At 36.1% G+C, this 18256-nt stretch overlaps 1 protein-coding gene across 2 annotated transcripts; it reads left to right on the forward strand.

Moving 5' to 3' along the window:
- The first annotated feature begins 4380 nt into the window (after positions 1–4380).
- On the forward strand, positions 4381–17642 carry LOC136699241 (cell division control protein 42 homolog). Of its 2 annotated transcripts, none has more exons than XM_066673792.1 (6): positions 4381–4445; positions 5725–5829; positions 11092–11164; positions 13969–14078; positions 14586–14783; positions 17050–17642. In XM_066673792.1, the coding sequence occupies exons 2-6, from the start codon at positions 5725–5727 to the stop codon at positions 17137–17139; spliced, it is 576 nt and encodes a 191-aa protein (XP_066529889.1). In that variant the 5' UTR covers positions 4381–4445; the 3' UTR covers positions 17140–17642. The 2 variants fall into 2 exon arrangements, with proteins under 2 accessions (XP_066529889.1, XP_066529890.1); XM_066673793.1 differs by lacking the exon at positions 4381–4445 and adding an exon at positions 4589–4880.
- The last annotated feature ends 614 nt before the right edge of the window (positions 17643–18256 follow it).

An 18256-nucleotide genomic window follows, 5' to 3' on the forward strand; every position in this document is an offset into this window, starting at 1 on the left:
CCTGACCTGAATCCTATTGAGATGCTGTGGCATGACCTTAAAAAGCTGGTTCATGCTTGAAAACCCTCCAATGTGGCTGAATTACAACAATTCTGCAAAGATGAGTGGGCCAAAATTCCTCCATGACGCTGTGAAAGACTCATTGCAAGTTACTGCAAATGCTTGTTTGCAGTTGTTGCTAAAGGTGGCCCAACCAGTTATTAGGTTTAGGGGCAAACACTTTTTCACACAGGGTTATATCGGTTTGAATTTTTTTCTCCCTCAATAGTAAAAACCTTTAATTTAAAAACTGCTTTTTGTGTTTACTTGTGTTGTCTTTGACTAATATTTAAATTGGTTTGATTATCTGAAAGATTGACAAACATGCAAAAAAATAAGAAATCATGATGGGGCAAACACTTTTTCACACCACTGTATACTGTATACTCTGTATACTCTATATCTCTAATGTATACTTTTCTATAGTGTATATGTTCACCCCCATTCTAAAATCCTTACACTGGATACCAGTCTGTTACAGAATAAAATAAACAATTTAATTGTTTTATTGGACATTTATGATTTTTATTCTTGCTTTTAATTTAACTGTTTCTTCTGTAAAGCACTTTGAATTGCTTTTGTATGAAAGGTGCTCTTTAAATAAACTTGCCTTGCCTTGACTTCAAGTGGTGATTATATTTCAAAAGCTAATAATTTCAAGGAATGACGGAACTAATTCCAATATAACTTTTGCAAAATTTAATAATTTCATTTTGTACTAAACATCTAAAAAATACCCTTTGATATATTGTGATGTTATTTGTAAATTGTTTACTATATATAATAGGGCTGGGCATTATGGTGAAAATATTTACACAATATTTAAAGATAAAATGCATCTGTCGCAGCAGATTCTTAAATGCTATTCAGTGCTACACACATACTCAGTGAAGTGGTTTAAATATTAAAAATGAGCTGTAATGAAATGACAGTTGGCTTTTTTAAGCACTGATGATATCCATGATATGTTTAGAAATGTATATCATTTATATTGATAATGAATATATCACAATACGATAAAGCATCGTCATATAGCCAAGCTCTAATATAAAACAACATTACAAGTGATTCCAAACATTTAGATATTATTTTTCTGACATTAGTTTTACATTTGATGACTCATTAGATACATTATTATTATTATTATGTACACTGTAATGAATTGCCCTGTACAGTGTGTTCCTGCTTTCCCTGCTTGCATAACTTTGTTTCTAAGTTCACATCTTTTTTACCATCCACCTGTGTACTGCCTAAAATATTAAGAGTCTGCTTAATAAAACAAGAAAATGCAGATATTGCACCAAATGTTACTGTTTGAAGAGGATGTGTAAGTTTATCAACTTAAACTTACACATACCAGGCATAACATGACCACTGGCAGGTAAAGTGATTAAAATTGGTTTACCATGGCACATGAAAAGGGGTGGGAAAAACAGACATGGACAAAATTGTTGGTAGACTTCTGTTAAGGAAACCCACAATGTTCACTTGACTCTAACAAATGTAATAATAAATAAAATTCATTAGAACACATTAAAAACTATTTAATTTTTGTAATAAATTAGATTCATTGCTATATAACCCTCTATCACACACTTAGCATAAGCCAAGTTCATGTTCAAGTTCTACTCTTTTGGCAGCAATTCTCTACACAGGGACCAGACACATGGTTTGTATGCATTTGAGCATCTGTGTTAGCAATGTTAGCAACTTAGTTCAATGCATTTATAAGACGGGGTGTCCATAAACATTTGTAAATTATGTATGTAAATATCCAAAACACCTCCAAAGTTTTGCACATCTGAGTATATTTTATAGCTATCATACAACACCTGGTTTTGTAAATCAGTTCTTAATGCTGTTAAATCAAACACGTCCATTAATTGGCTTGGGGCATCTGTATATTTATGTCAGCATGTATAGACTGTTTGCAGGACAATTAGATAATTTTAAAATCCACATATGGATATACTAGAACATGGAAGAGGCTTGTATACAGTACACTTGAAAAACTCATTAATTGAGTGCCCAGACTGTGACTTAAAAAAACAATCCTAAATAATAAGTCATAATCAAATTATAATGAGTAATATTGACCATTTTGAAATGTACAAAACACACATATAAACACATCAACATTTAATTATGCTCAGTCCAATTGTTCAGGAGGCTGGACATGAAGTGTTGCTCACAATTTCTAATTTGTAAATATCTTTATAGTGTTAATATCATTATTTGTCACACCAATAGAACAAGAAATTTCAGTTGTTTACGTGGTAATAATGGAGAAAAACCTAAATTTGTTCAGCTGCTGAGGCATCGAGCATTTTTCTCATCAGCTGCCATTCTAGTGACTTTTTAAACTTAATCTTAGCCTCTGAAACATACAGGTGCTTGCCATAAAATTCGAATATCATGAAAAAGTTGATTTATTATCAGTAATTCCATTCAAAAGTGAAACTTATATATTATACTCATTCATTACACACAGACTGATATATTTCAAGTGCGTATTTCTTTTAATTTGATGATTATAACTGACAACTAATGAAAACTCCAAATTCAGTATCTCAGAAAATTAGAATATTGTGAAAAGGTTCCATATTGAAGACACCTGGTGCCATACTCTAATCAACTAACTAACACAAAACACCTGCAAATGCCTTTAAATGGTCTCTCAGTCTAGTTTTGTAGGCTACACAATCATGAGCAAGACTGCTGACTTGACAGTTGTTCAAAAGACGACCATTGACGCCTTACACAAGCAGGGCACGAAACAAAAAATGTCATTGTAAAGATGCTGGCTGTTCACGGAGCTCTGTGTCTAAGCAAATTAATAGCACATTAATAATTAATTTCCACTTTTTGAATGGAACTACTGAAATAAATCAACTTTTTCATGATATTCTAATTGTATGACCAACACCTGTATAGCCATGGCAGCATATTTATCTGATAAAAGCATTCACTACTTATTTGTCTTACAGGCATCTAAAACTAGTTATTAGCCACTAAGGCATACAGCCATTGAAACATATATATCTGACAAGAACATTCACTACTTGTCTGTCTTAAAGGCATATTGAACTAGTTATCAACCTCCAAGGCATATAAAAATTGTAAAATATTATCTAAACCTATTATTCACTACTGATAAGTTTTGCAGGCATCTACAACTAGACATAAGCCTGATAAACATAACAATTAAAAATATTTATCTTGGTCTCTTAATTTCATATTTACTAACGTCTGTCACTGAAACTGCACAGGAAGTACGTGATCATCAGTCCATTGTTAGACAATGAAACAAACACCTGTCATTTTAGTGTGGGAGGTTTCATGGCAAAATTGGACCAGTCTGGTGGCCAATCTTCATTAATTGCACATTGCACCAGTAAGACATGTGCATCCAATGGTTCAAACATTGTATCCTGAAGGCGGTAACATGTATCAGGATGACGATGCACCAATACACACAAGACTGGTGAAAGATTGGTTTGATGAACATGAAAGTGAAGTTGAACATCTCCCATGGCCTGCACAGTCACCAGATCTAAATATTATTGAGCCACTTTGGGGTGTTTTGGAGGAGCGACTCAGGAAACGTTTTCCTCCACCAGCATCACGTAGTGACCTGGTCACTATCCTGCAAGAAGAATGGCTTAAGATTCCTCTGATCACTGTGCAGGACTTGTATATGTCATTCCCAAGACAAATTGATGCTGTATTGGCCGCAAAAGGAGGCCATACTAATACTATACTAATATACTAATACTATACATACTAATACATACTAGACCATACTAATAAATTATTGTGGTCTAAAACCAGGTGTTTCAGTTTCATTGTCCAACCCCTGTACAGTTAAGGGCATTATGGTCATGCTAGATTATTCTGCTGGCTTTTCTGGAGCAATTTGTTTCTGATGAGGCATGACCTCTCCAAGGTTGAGTCGCACCAACATCCACTGAAACAAAAACTGATGCACTGTGACCACTTTGTACCTATTTCTCTCCACTGCTTTTAGCTCCACTGCTTTCAGCTTTATTTCACGTTTTTATTTACCTGCAAACACTAGTGTTTCCTTCAGGAAATGCATTATCGATTTTCTTTATTTGTTTATTCCATATAATATTTTACTTTTTATATAATTTCATTTGTAATACTTTATAATCAAATGATGGCTTTGTGGCACACAGCCTCAACTCAACTTAGATATTCTTACTTCACAAATGTGTTATTGATTGTCAAAATTTACGTTTAAATATAGATTTAAATGTGGGGTGTGGACTGGTTTCATTTGGTACTCGGTACGTCTAAAAACACTAGATTTCAAGAATCACGCCCACTCAGTAAAATCTCTCCTCGACCGCATCCGGACTTGAGAGAGACTAAAAGAGTGAGAGGTAAGTAACTGAGATTGAATCGTCTTAGTTGGACAACCATACGGCCTTATACCTTTCTACCGAGAATAAAGTAAAAGAATTTATACTTTAAAGTTAGTTTTTACTCAGTGTAGGGTCTTGGTCATTACATTGAAAGGGATTAATTTGGAAGAGTTGATATATTTTCTCGTTTTCTGAAGCTAACCGGCTAAAAGCTAGTGCTGAATCTCGAAAACTGAATCTTAGAAACACTACAGTGAGAGAAAGCTGGGCTAACCTATGGAGGGCCCCTAAGCTAGCGAAGGTAATGTTCAAAACAAGTTAAAAAACGAAACTATGAGTTAAGAAGTACGCGCTTTTCTGGACGGGCGCCTGTAAAGCTTCACACTGAACACAGAAAGCCGTTTTTGTTCAGTGTTTAACGGAGGACTTGATATTTGCCATGCCCTGTTTCAGGTAAGCTAACTAAACCGAGACTCAGGATATCAGATATCCGTCATATATTTCTGCTTCGAACATTAAACTGTTTCGTTATTGCCTCTAGCATTTCACAAACTGAGTAAACTCGGGTAACAAACGTTAAGGCTTTGTAAGTCAGGAACTGGTTTGTATGGTTTTAATTCTGAAAATAAAATAAAGCGCCATACATACTTTGGCTAAATTACAAATTGTTCTCTGCATGAGGTATAATAATATGTGTGTAGGTTTTTCATAAACGTCGAAGTGCACTACATAGGCAACGGGCATCTGTTTAAGATTGAGTCAATGAAAATCGCAGTTAGCTATGCGGAAATGCAAGTTTGAATGACCATTTCATGTACAACGTAGAAAGATAAGGTTGACTGTAAATTTATATATATATATATTCAGTATTTCACTAATAGCGTTCTCCAACCCCCATTGCAAGTTATTGCGCCTTTTTAAGTAGAAGTGAAATATATGGATGTCTAGTCATGAAGAATGCAACTGAAAGGACATTGCCTCCAGTTTATTATGAGCACTGAAAACTTATTTATTTCGTTCAATTCTGAACAAGCAGTATAGTCAACCCAAAGCCCTATTGTACAATGGAAATCTTAGGTATGTGCTGGTCTAATATACTCACTGGTCACAGGGCAGGGCAAACACTACACAGCACACGTTAAGTGGATCTCAATATCCATTGTCCACTTGTCAGGGATTGTCATGCTTAGCATTCTGGTCATTTCTGTTTCAGGAGCTTTGTTCACACAGTGTTGCTGTTCCATTTCTCTTACAATGCTTTCTTTTTATATATTACTGGCATTTTCTCTTTCTCCAGATGCAGACCATAAAGTGTGTGGTAGTGGGAGATGGAGCAGTGGGGAAGACCTGCTTATTGATCTCTTACACAACCAACAAGTTCCCTTCAGAGTATGTACCTACGGTAAGTGTGTGACATACAGGGTTGAGAAGCCAAAAAAGGAACAGAAGAGATGATGGAAAAAGAAAGTATGGCTAAAAAAGGAGCTGAACTGTATACAGCGGCAAACAAACAGGAACTGAACTATAAAATTAGACAGGGCTAACTGTTCGCATGATCTAGTTGTTTGTTGCAAAAAGTAAATCCATGGTGTTGTTTTAAATATTATGACAGAATTACTTGTTTTTGGTCCTTGGTCTGTGTGCGCATCATGTTTAGATGCATTATTCTGCTTATACTGTACTAGTCAAAAGTTTGGACATTCCACTCTGGGAGGGTTTCCTCTATTTTGGACAATTTATCCATATGTTGCTTTTATGACAGCTTTGCATACTCTTGGCCTTCTCTTAATCAGCTTCATGAGTTCATCACCTGGAATGGTGTTTCAGTGAACAGATGTGGCCTCGAGATTAAATTGTAGAACTGCTCGCTGCCTTAATGTGTTTGAAACCATAACTTGGGTTGTGGAGAGGTTGAATTTGCTTCTGTCCGACTCGCCAACAAAAGAAACCAGTAAGAGCCAGACAGAGCAACAAGGAACAGTAAAACTCTATTGATCTGGCTGAACTGTTGCACTGAGTTGTGTTCACAACAATATCATGTGAATGCATAATGAGTAAATAATGCTTACTGTTATCGCTGCCGTTGTGTTTTCCAAAGCCATTGGAGACAGTCGTGAAGTGTAAACCCTACAGAGTGCTGATTGGCCAGAGAGACATGTCAGTCACCACAAAAAATGCAGAGCTCATATCAAATCTAGCACAAACTTGCCGCTTGTATAATCTCTGACGTTATAGCAGCTTTCACATTTATTTTTATTGGATTCACAACAGCAGCTCGTAACTTTACCTTGAGGGGTTTTGAACGGTTTTACATGTTCCTTACCGATGGCTGACGAATGTTTCCAGTTAAAGCCTAATGTGCAACAAGGAAAACCTATCTGTGAGAACTGAGATGCAGAGCAGTGTTCAGTCCAAAAAGCAAAAACAACATGCAAATACATGATGTGTAAACGGCATCTAATTTACTGCTGTTGGGTGGGTTTTACTAGTTGGAAAAGCAAAAAGCTTTAAGTGAGTAGAATGACAGTGAGTGTAGAAACAAGGTGGTCATAATATTCTGACATGACTATGTAAAAGAACATGGCCTAGTTCATTTGTTATCACAATATTAAACTAGTGGAATTGGGATTAACATATTTTTTCATTAGATGAATGTCTGTGTTACACTGGATTAGCTTTTGGAACATTTTAATATTAGTTATTAAAAGTTTTTACACTTATTTAGACTGAGAATTTAACAGTTATTCAGAATCAATGTAGCAACACACAAGCACTGGTTTATGTTTTTATTCTAGTTTCTACAAATTTTAATTTCAAGAAGCAAATTCTCTGTTAAATTTTAATCATCCGGATGTAAACAATGGTTTGATTTGAAAGTTTGCTGATAGTGTTAGTGATTGACATTAATAGTCATAACATGAATTTAGCTGGCTCTTCAAAATGACCTATTAATTTTCTGAACACAGCTTAGCATGAGTTTGGGCAGATCAGTGTTTTCTTTTTTCGTTTCTTGTTGCTGTTTCTAAACCCTTGTCCTGGAGGCACCCTGCCTTGCATATTTCAGTGGTTTCTTGCTTTAACACTTCAATCCAATGAACATCTGTGCTTCTTCAAAAGACTGTGATGTAATTATTTAAGCTGCTGTTGCAAGTGGGGGAAAAAACAAATGTGAACTTTTTGTGCAGGATATCTGTAGGGATGTCCCATATACCTTTTTTTTTTTTTTTTTTTTTTTTGGGCTTCAGACCTTCAGCCAGTATATTCAGCAAATATTCAAATACTTGGAGAGTGAGATGGTGTATATTGTTGTCATTAACAAAATCTGCTTCCGACCCCTGCTTTAAAATCCCTCTGTCCAGGCTGCGCCATGGCTCAAAGCGTGGCTTCTTTTTTTTTCTTTCATTTGCACTAATGCCTGAATACAAGTGAAGGGGGAGAGCACTGTGTTTACTGCTGAAGCCTGAATGTGGTGGAGTGTTGCCTTTATCAACAGACACATTTATCCAAAAATATCAGAATCTCCAAATTAGAAACTGAATACATGAATATTTGGGGCCAGCCAGTAAAACTGACAAAATGAACTGTAGCTTTGCCATGCTGCGTTGTAAGTAGGTTGCTATAGTGTTTTAGGCTTACATGTGATTGTTTATTCTTTACTCTGCTTGCTGGGAACCACAAGCAAACAGGTACTAAAAAAGTACCAGGTACCAAATTTGCCTAATGGAAATGCTAAAGAGTGTAGGTATCATGCAGTGAAAAAAATGGCAATATTTATTTAACCATTTAATGTACTAACTCAATATTAAATAGCTTTTTAAAGTGTTAATTTCCATCACCAAATATTTTGAACCATAAGGACTTCGCAATTATCTCTAGAACAGCACATTTTACATCAACCCACCTAATAAATAAATTTTTTTATTTAATTGTGAAACCTGTTACCTTTTACATAGCTAAATATATTTGAAATCACCATAATGAATGGTTTATTATTGTAAGGTTTTAAAGAATATAAAATTCAACCTAGACATGGTACTGACATGGAATGCAAAGTATAATCAAGGCTGGTGCTTTGATAATGATGAGCAGTGCTGAGCAAAACTGACATGATTATTGTTTTATACATATGATTCTCATATCATTTGTTGTCCAATGAAAAACATGTATCAAAAAATAGTAACTTTACAGGAGTAGGGTGGGAAAAACCTAGTCTTTCAATGGAAGTCAGTTTAAAATGCTTTTGTTCAGAGTAATTTTGTTGCATTTCTATTGGTCCATTCATTATGAAACAGTTAGTGCTGCTATGTTTATTGGACAGTTATAAAATTTTAATCTTTTTGTACTTCTCTGTTAAAGCGCCATTTAAATACATTTTGACTTATAATGACCATTTCATAGTCATTTTCATGCAGCACAGACCTGTAATCGGGAGAACTGAACTTGTTGTTGCTACTGAAAGCTTGTCATGATAAAAGCTGTGCTATGTAACGGTTGGAGGCTGGCAGAATGTCTCTTGCAAGAACTGCATACCACATTACAGCACACACGAACTACTGAGGAAACAAGGAAGAAAAAAAAGTGCTGTGTCCCACATAAGTGCCCTATATAGTGCATTTCATAAATGTTATAGGTAAACCTACTACACTCAGTCAGTAAACAAGTTTAACAGGGCAGATTTTAAGCTTATAGCTGTTTAATCTGACATACAATGTACTACCTGTTTGTAGAAACCTTTTATGAACTGTGGTTTATGCATGGGGTGGCAAATGTGCAACATGTGCAGGAGGCATAGCATGAAATCTCTGGAACATTACTATCTGTATTCACACAGGGGCTCACTCGGACATTACCCAGACTTTGTACTAGGCCAATGGTAGGATAAAATCTGGGTAGTGTCAGGTGATTTGGCCATTTTTGTTCACCTATACTGCTCCTCCAGGCAAAACCCGGAAAATTTCTGGTTTGCTGCGCATGTGTGATAGGGGCTATAGTGTTGTTTTAGTGTTGCTTTTGTTGACACAGGAAATCGGTTAAAATACTTTTATTACAACAAAAATATAGGTTATTACTTTTGTTGTCAGTACTGCTCTCCAAGTGTAGAGAAAGTAGCCCTGTGGAAAACAAGAGAACAAGTCATGTTGACATAAAATGTAACTATACATTTGAGGAACCATGATTGATGCACCACAAAGAGACTGTAGAGACAAGGGAGAAATTTGAAGAAGTAGAAGAAGAAACACCTTTATTATTAACCTTAGAGAAATTGTTTCTCTGTATTTAACCCATCTGTGGTAGTGAACAAAGAAGCACACACACTATTGAGCATTTCTTCAAACATACTAAAGGCAGTGAACACGCACACTGTCCATATGTACGTGGCACACAAAACATCTCTCCCAGTACTTCAAGGGAATGTTTGTAATTGTGAGGAAATGCAAATCTCTCTGGTTGTTTACATTCAGAAGCTTTTAAGGTGGAACGTTGTGTTTGGGTGTGTGTGTGTGGGGGGGGGTGTTTACGTAGCTGAAGTGTAACTTGTCTGGATATGTTTTTATTTATTTATTTATTTTTCTTCCCCCCACTGTTTGAATTACCACAGTAACTCGTGTATTTCAAGTTGTATAGTATTGTAACACTTTCAGCGATGAAGTTAGCCATCTTCTGAGTTTGGAGATATTTCCACTTAAGTGATCAGAAACAGCAAAAATAAGTCAATATTACCCACCTATGGAGCAGGAATAGAACAATATCCTCTTTTCAGTTTGTGCTTTTTAAAGTTTGGAGGTCTCACTATTGTCTAAAAAACTGACGCCTCTGCTATGAGCAGAGACAGAGAGAGAATTCCTAGCAAACCAGACCAAGACAGTTTGGGTTTTTTTTTTTTGTTTTGTTTTTTAACTCAATTACAGACACTGGGGCTTGTAAACACACAACCGGTTTTGAGAATGCAAACAACTTAAATCATATCTATTTTGATTACACTTGTGAATGTCGCCTTTAATTGAGAACTGTTTGACCGCAGACAGCCAGGTGACCGTTAAACTTGATTCATGATGCTTTCACATGTTAAGCCGTTTTTAAAATAATGTAATTAATGTGCATTTATACATTATGAAAATTAAATGGCTTGCCACTATTCCATGTCATGACCATGGAACATAAGTTAACAAGTGAACATACTTTTCAGAACTCTGTGTCATTTAAGCCTTGTCATTTAAGTAATTTAAGCCAAACAAATAGAACATGAGCCCAAACACATGACTCGCATTACCTAGGAAATACACATCCTACTCTCCTCCAACAGTTAGAGTGCAGTTTCTTTATTGCTGAGCCCAGTGTAGCAATGTTATAGGCTCTATTCTCCCTGCTATAGATCAGTGGCACATCGAAATGATTTTGAAGCTGTACATTTAATGTAAAAACATATTAAAAAGCATTTCTTTTTCATTGGCCTTGTCAATATTAATATTTTTAAACTAACTTTAAAATTGCATGCAATAAACTGACGGCAGCACCCTGTAATGACCATCAGTCAGGGACGGATGCTGTAATTAAAATATATGTTGAAATACTGAATGTGTATAAATATTATATCATATTGGAATAATTTATATTGCAATTATATATTGATATTGAACTACACACACATACCTCTTTCTCTCAGGTGTTTGATAACTATGCTGTCACTGTGATGATTGGAGGCGAGCCATACACCCTTGGGCTTTTTGACACAGCAGGTACAATAAATCAGCTTAAATGCTCATTCATTGTCTTAAAGGGGTGATATATGGCCTACAGCCTTGTTACTACACTCACTCGCCCTTCTCTCAGCCCACTGACCATGCAGTAGGATTTTGTAGGTCTACAATTACAGACTGAATTATTATTTATTTATTTTTTTTGCCACAATTCACCCTGTTCTTCAATGGTGAGGACCCCAAAAGGACAACCATTGACGTTATTAGTTGTGTGGTGGATTATTCTCATCACAGCAATGGACATTGTATTAGAGGATGTCTAACACAAACAGCAACAGATGAGTCTCTGATTTTTACATCTACAAATATTTTTTTTAAAGAAGGCCATAAATGATGGTCTAATTGTTGAATTATGCTTTTGACTAAAAGAGTATACTTGTTTTGGTGGGCCATTTTTATGGATACACCTTAATAAAATGGGAATGGTTGGTGATATTAACTTCCTGTTTGTGGCACATTAGTATATGGGAGGGGGGAACTTTTCAAGATGGGTAGTGACCATGGCAGCCATTTTGAAGTTTGCAATTTTGTATTCAACTTTTGTATTTTTTCAATGGGAAGAGGGTCATGTGACACATCAAGCATATTGGGAATTTCACAAGAAAAACAATGGTGTGCTTGGTTTTAACGTAACTTTATTTTTTCAAGGGTTAGTTACAAGTTTCTGACCACTTATAAAATGTGTTCAAAGTGCTGGCCATTGTGTTGTATTGTCAATGCAACCCTCTTCTCTCACTCTTCAGACACTGACAGCAACACCACAGGAGGAATGCTAGCACAGGCTTCCAGTATCCATAGTTTCAGGTGCTGCACATCTCGTATCTTCACAGGATAGACAATTGCCTTCAGATGACCCCAAAGATAAAAGTCTAAGGGGGTCAGATCGGGAGACCTTGGGGGCCATTCAACTGGCCCACATCATCCAATCCACTTTCCAGGAAACTGTTCATCTAGGAATGCTCTGACCTGACACCCATAATGTGGTGGTGCAACATCTTGCTGGAAAAACTCAGGGTACATGCCAGCTTCAGTGCATAAAGAGGGAAACGCATCATCATGTAGCAATTTTGCATATCCTGTGGCCTTGAGGTTTCCATTGATGAAGAATGGACCCACTATCTTTGTGCCCCATATACCACACCATACCACCAAGATGTGCAGAACCTGAAACTACGGATACTGGAAGCGTGCTGTGTTGCTATCAGTGTGTGAAGAGTGGGAGAAGAGGGTTGCATTGACAAAAGTTGGATCCAAAATGGTCACCATGGTCATCACCCATTTTGAAAAGTCCCCCTCGTGTACTAATGTGCCCCAAACACACACACACACACACACATATATATGTATATATATATATATATATGGGTTGGACAATGAAACTGAAACACCTGTCATTTTAGTGTGGGAGGCTAAATTGGACCAGCCTGGTGGCCAATCTTCATTAATTGCACATTGCACCAGTAGGAGCAGTGTGTGAAAATTCAATTAGCAGGGTAAGAGCACAGTTTTTGTGATGGATCAAGAGCTACGGTATCCAGGGTAATGTCAGTATACCACCAAGAAGGACAAAACGAATCTAACAGGATTAACTGTGGACGCAAGAGGAAGCTGTCTGAAAGGGATGTTCGAGTGCTAACCCGGATTGTATCCAAAAAACATAAAACCACGGTTGCCCAAATCACGGCAGAATTAAATGTGCACCTGAACTCTCCTGTTTCCACCAGAACTGTTTGTCGGGAGCTCCACAGGTTCAATATACATGGCCGGGCTGCTATAGCCAAAACTTTGGTCACTCATGCCAATGCCAGACGTCGGTTTCAATGGTGCAAGGAGCGCAAATCTTGGGCTGTGGATAATGTGAAACATGTTTTGTTCTCTGATGAGTCCATCTTTACTGTTTTCCCCACATCCGGGAGAGTTACGGTGTGGAGAAGCCCCAAAGAAGCATACCACCCAGACTGTTGCATGCCCAGAGTGAAGCCCAATACTTGTGCTAAATGGGCACGTCACTGCCAAGGACTACCGAACCATTCTCGAGGACCATGTGCATCCAGTGGTTCAAACATTGTATCCTGAAGGCGGTGCCGTGTATCAGGATGACAATGCACCAATACACACAGCAAGAAAGGTGAAAGATTGGTTTGATGAACATGAAAGTGAAGTTGAACATCTCCCATGGCCTGCACAGTCACCAGATCTAAATATTATTGAGCCACTTTGGGGTGTTTTGGAGGAGCGACTCAGGAAACATTTTCCTCCACCGGCATCACGTAGTGACCTGGCCACAATCCTGCAAGAAGAATGGCTTAAAATCTCCTGACCGCTGTACAGGACTTGTATATGTCATTCTCAAGATGAATTGGCACTGTATTGGCTGCAAAAGAAGGCCCTACAACTTACTAATAAATTATTGTGGTCTAAAACCAGGTGTTTCAGTTTCATTGACCATTCCCTTAGGTTAATTATTTCCCAGGGTAATTATTGTGTGATAATTATAATTTTATACAGACTATTTATTAATTTGTGCAATTTTCTACATGTGTATTTTGTCCTCCACCACACTCTATGGAATCATTGGCCACCACGCATAACATATGAAATTTAATCCTGCGCCGGAATATTTTGTGCATTCATGTAGGACTCCATGGGATTCACACCTGTATTTCTTATGTTTGTTAATGATTGATTGATTAATTAATTATGTCATATGTTAAAGTAAGTTGCTTGAAGATTATTGTAGATGTTTAATTTTTTGCTTTATGTTTTGAAATTTTCCATTTTAGGCCAGGAAGACTACGATAGGTTGCGACCTCTCAGTTACCCTCAGACTGACGTTTTCCTTGTGTGCTTCTCTGTTGTCTCGCCTTCGTCCTTTGAGAATGTCAGGGAAAAGGTTAGTCAGTCTGTTATTAATACAGTGCCACCTGAGGGCCTGAAGATCACAACCAGTCTGTATGATTTTTGGGCCTTATCCCTTGCGTATAGTGCTTTCCTCAAATTCTCTAAATCTGAACCTATTTTATATGAAGAAATCCCTAGGTTCTTTACAATTTTACATTGAGAAACATGATTCTTAAACTGATTTGAAGGCTGTACATTTAAAAAAATAATAAAAAAAATACCATGGCCAATTTAATGACAGTATCACACTTCTGAAATCTTTTACGTCTCAATTGATTTCATATTTGGGTAGCCAAAAGTCTTGTGAAAAATAACAAATGATGGGTGACCATGGTGAAAGAGGCACATGAAATAAGTCTATTAATGACTAATTATTAATGGGGAAAAATCTTATATGGCTATTATCACATGACATTGTTTCTTTCCCTGACTGACTCAAATTCTTGAGCTCACTTTTAATTTTTTTATTTTCTCTCTTCTTCCTCTTTCCCCTCTACAGTGGGTACCAGAGATCACTCACCACTGTCCCAGGACTCCATTTCTGCTGGTGGGTACTCAGGTTGACTTGAGAGATGACAGTAACACAGTAGAGAAACTCGCCAAGAACAAACAGCGTCCACTTTCACCTGAGAGTGGAGAAAAGCTGGCAAGAGACCTCAGAGCTGTCAAATACGTTGAATGCTCAGCCCTTACACAGGTACTGCCATTCAGTAGAACCACATGCTCCTTTATTTGACATTTGTACTTTTACCTATGATATTGCATTCTTATGCAGTTATGTGGTTTTACTTTGTGTGATTATTATTTTCTGGAAAAAGTTCAAATTTTTACATGGCAGGTTTAAAATAGCAGTGCAGTCCTCAAATATTGGAGGAATTAAGTGTCTTGCCTTAATGAAGTCACTGGTTTTTATTTTCACGTTCTCTAAGCTCTTTTCCATTTGACTGTGTTCTTTTATATGCACTTAACGTAGACAAGTTAATGCTATTTATTTCTGCCAGACTGCCTACTGGGCTGGCCTAGAAGAGGCATTTTCTCTTACTGACTTACTCCTGATGTTGAAATGTGCATAAGCAAGTAGGAACGTTATTTCACCTTCTACTGTTAGTTCAGCAATATTTCACATAGCGATTTTCCACCAACGAAGAAGCAGAAAGATTCCAGTTCGTGAACTAAATTGGCAGCTGTTCTGTGCAGTTCCACCAACATAATCAGTTTCGTGAACCAGAAAAATTAGTTCCCAGCTGGAACCAAGAAGAGTAGGTTCTTCAGCAAGAACCCTGGCTTTGCCCATGGGTGTGTCAAGGTTCAGTAACTCAAAGAGCTCAGAGCCTTAAATACATAATTATAGCCCAGTGGAGCTGGACAAAGTTTCATATAAATAAATAGTAAGATATAACACAGAAACACACTCTGTTTGTTACATTTCTCCACCACTGAATATGTTTTATTTCACCTGAATGTGTGTCTTTGCCTGATATATGGTAAAGGGCTGTGGTAGGGAGACATTTTGTGGCATAAGTGTGTTTATAAAACTTAATAAAGCTGCGCACAGCCACCTTAAACTTAATGTGCTTTACTCTAAACTATTACATTGAATAAATAAGTCATTGTAATTCTTAAAATCTACAAAATGTTCTAGTATGTATTTTTAAATAAAATTAACAAGAAAAACATGGATGCCATTGTTACATATTATGAACAAAACTTTGTGCTCCTTTTTTCATTTCTGCATTTATTAGTCCTGCTCTCCATATTTTCTGTACAACACAATCACATGTAAACCACATAAAAAAACACATGTAAACAAAGACATTGATATGAAGCACTAATGCTTCTCCAGACTTTCCAATGACAACGGTATGTTTTTGAAGGGCCAGGAACACCTCTGTGACAATGGCTAAATGGCCAATAGCAAAACCAGGCTTGTATCGTTTTTTTTTTTTTTTCTTGTTTCAACAGTCAACTGACTGATTACTTTTGAATTTACTTTAAAGTTTTTACTTTTAAGTAATTAAATGTTAATCGCATAGGGTCTCAGTATAATAAATAAAAATAAATGGAACTTTCTAAATAATTAAATAAAAAATAATAAATTGAACTTTCTACATCTGCACCACAATTTTTCCCCTTCCATTTAAATGAAGTAGTCCTAATCTTGGCTTCACATGTCACAGAACTGTTCTACTGGTCATTTACATATATAATAAATATATAATTTACATCTAATCTCCTGTATTTTTTTCTTAATAGCACTTTGTTTGTGCCTGAGTAAATTAGTGAGCAAACACAAACTAGCAGTTGTCAGCCATTAATTTCTCTGTAGTACTGAAAATCTGTTTTGATCATGTAGAATGACAGATTTGTTCATTGGACTTTACTCAGCATGGATTTGGAATGATACTTAACCAAAAAGGAAATGCACTTAATCACATTGTTGCTAAATGAATGTGATTATACATTGAACGATCTCTGGATTAGGAACACCTAAATTGTTTCTACACTCCTTTTCCCATTTGATCAGCTCCATTAACCATACAGTAGTTCTACAGTTGGTGTGTAATCCACCGGTTTCTCCACATACTTTCTTTGCCCAATTTCGCCCTGCTCTTAATGGTTGAATGTAAACAAACTTATCTGTCAAAAAAACTTAACAAATTGTTGCTGTCAATCATTCCATAATTGTAGAGAACCACGTCGTAGGTGATGTGTATATCTGAGCTGTGACATGCATCCTATGCTGAGCACTACCTAGACACTGTAGTAGCTTATAATATGGCCATGCAGAGGAATCAGGTTTTACCAATTTTCAGATAACATGCATGTAGACAGTGAAAACTGTTCACTATAGAAATGATACCTGTATTCTATTTTACTTAATTCTTTGTTGGGGTAAAATATTTATCTTCTCTTTTAATTTTATGATTGTACATCTCTAATCTAAATTTGTTTTCTCATTACAGAGAGGTTTAAAGAATGTTTTTGATGAGGCCATCCTAGCTGCCCTGGAGCCTCCTGAGACCAAACCCAAAAAACGCTGTGATTTGTTATAGAGGAGAGAATGAAGAGCAAGACCATAGAGTTTGGACACTTAATTGGAAGGAGAGAAATCTAAAATCAGTGCCTTTTTAGTTTTACTGAATTAGTAGAGCGGTTTGTGAAATGCATCTGTCTCCCCAACACAAGACCAGTCAAGATATGTACAAAAAAATCCTTATATATGGACTTTGAGAGGTCTGTGGCAGTTTGTATCAACGTTGGTTCTGTATGTTTGTTATGACTTACATAACCCACAACCATAAGAGTAGCTTAATTTTTCTGTTTTATTGCACAGCTCCAACTTTAAATTTATTTAGCCTGTGCAATAAAAAAAAAACGGTCAGTTCTGTACTCCTTTTGTGTATGCCTGCACTGACACAACAGGGATTGTTATTCTTACCTCTTTCCTGCTCCCTGCAGGTCTTAGAATGAACTGATTTTTTTTCTTATTTCTTTTATTTTCTTCATTATTTTATATTATTTTATTTTATTTTTTAAAGGACCTGGCATATAAAGAGCATAATTAGTATTTTATTATTTCTTTTTGTTTTGGTGTATGTTTTTTTTTTTTTTGCTTTTTTTTTTTTTTTAAAGGGCATTTGTTCATCACTTTGGTTGGTGTTTTTGACTTAACAAATTTAATTGCATCCTAATGATCCATAAAATAATTTATTTCTATATTAGTAGCAATGATGATGAAAGCAGTCAAAATTCTGCAATACCACTTGAAATTTTTAATTTGTAAATGAGTGGAATCATAAAAACTAATTTAAAAAAATAGTAAGCACATTTCAATTTAATATAATACAATCTAATATCTGATTAAATGCATTTATTTTTCTTAATTATTCCAAACTATATATGTTCTTTCTAATTATCATAAACCAATTATGCAGTTCTAGCTTTTCATGTATGTATTAAAATGCAACACACAATATACAGGACAATACAAGGGTGCTTAATAGTCTGTGAATCTTTTGGAATTGTCTGTATTTCTGCATAAATATGACTTTAAATATCATCAGATTTTCACACAAATAGAACAAAATTAAACATGATTCTAAAGTAATATTTATTTAATGTTTATTTACTAAGGACAAATCTAATTATTTACCTGAGTGACAAAAGAAT

Source organism: Hoplias malabaricus, chromosome 6 (assembly GCF_029633855.1).
Source record: "Hoplias malabaricus isolate fHopMal1 chromosome 6, fHopMal1.hap1, whole genome shotgun sequence".
NCBI classification, from domain to species: domain Eukaryota; kingdom Metazoa; phylum Chordata; class Actinopteri; order Characiformes; family Erythrinidae; genus Hoplias; species Hoplias malabaricus.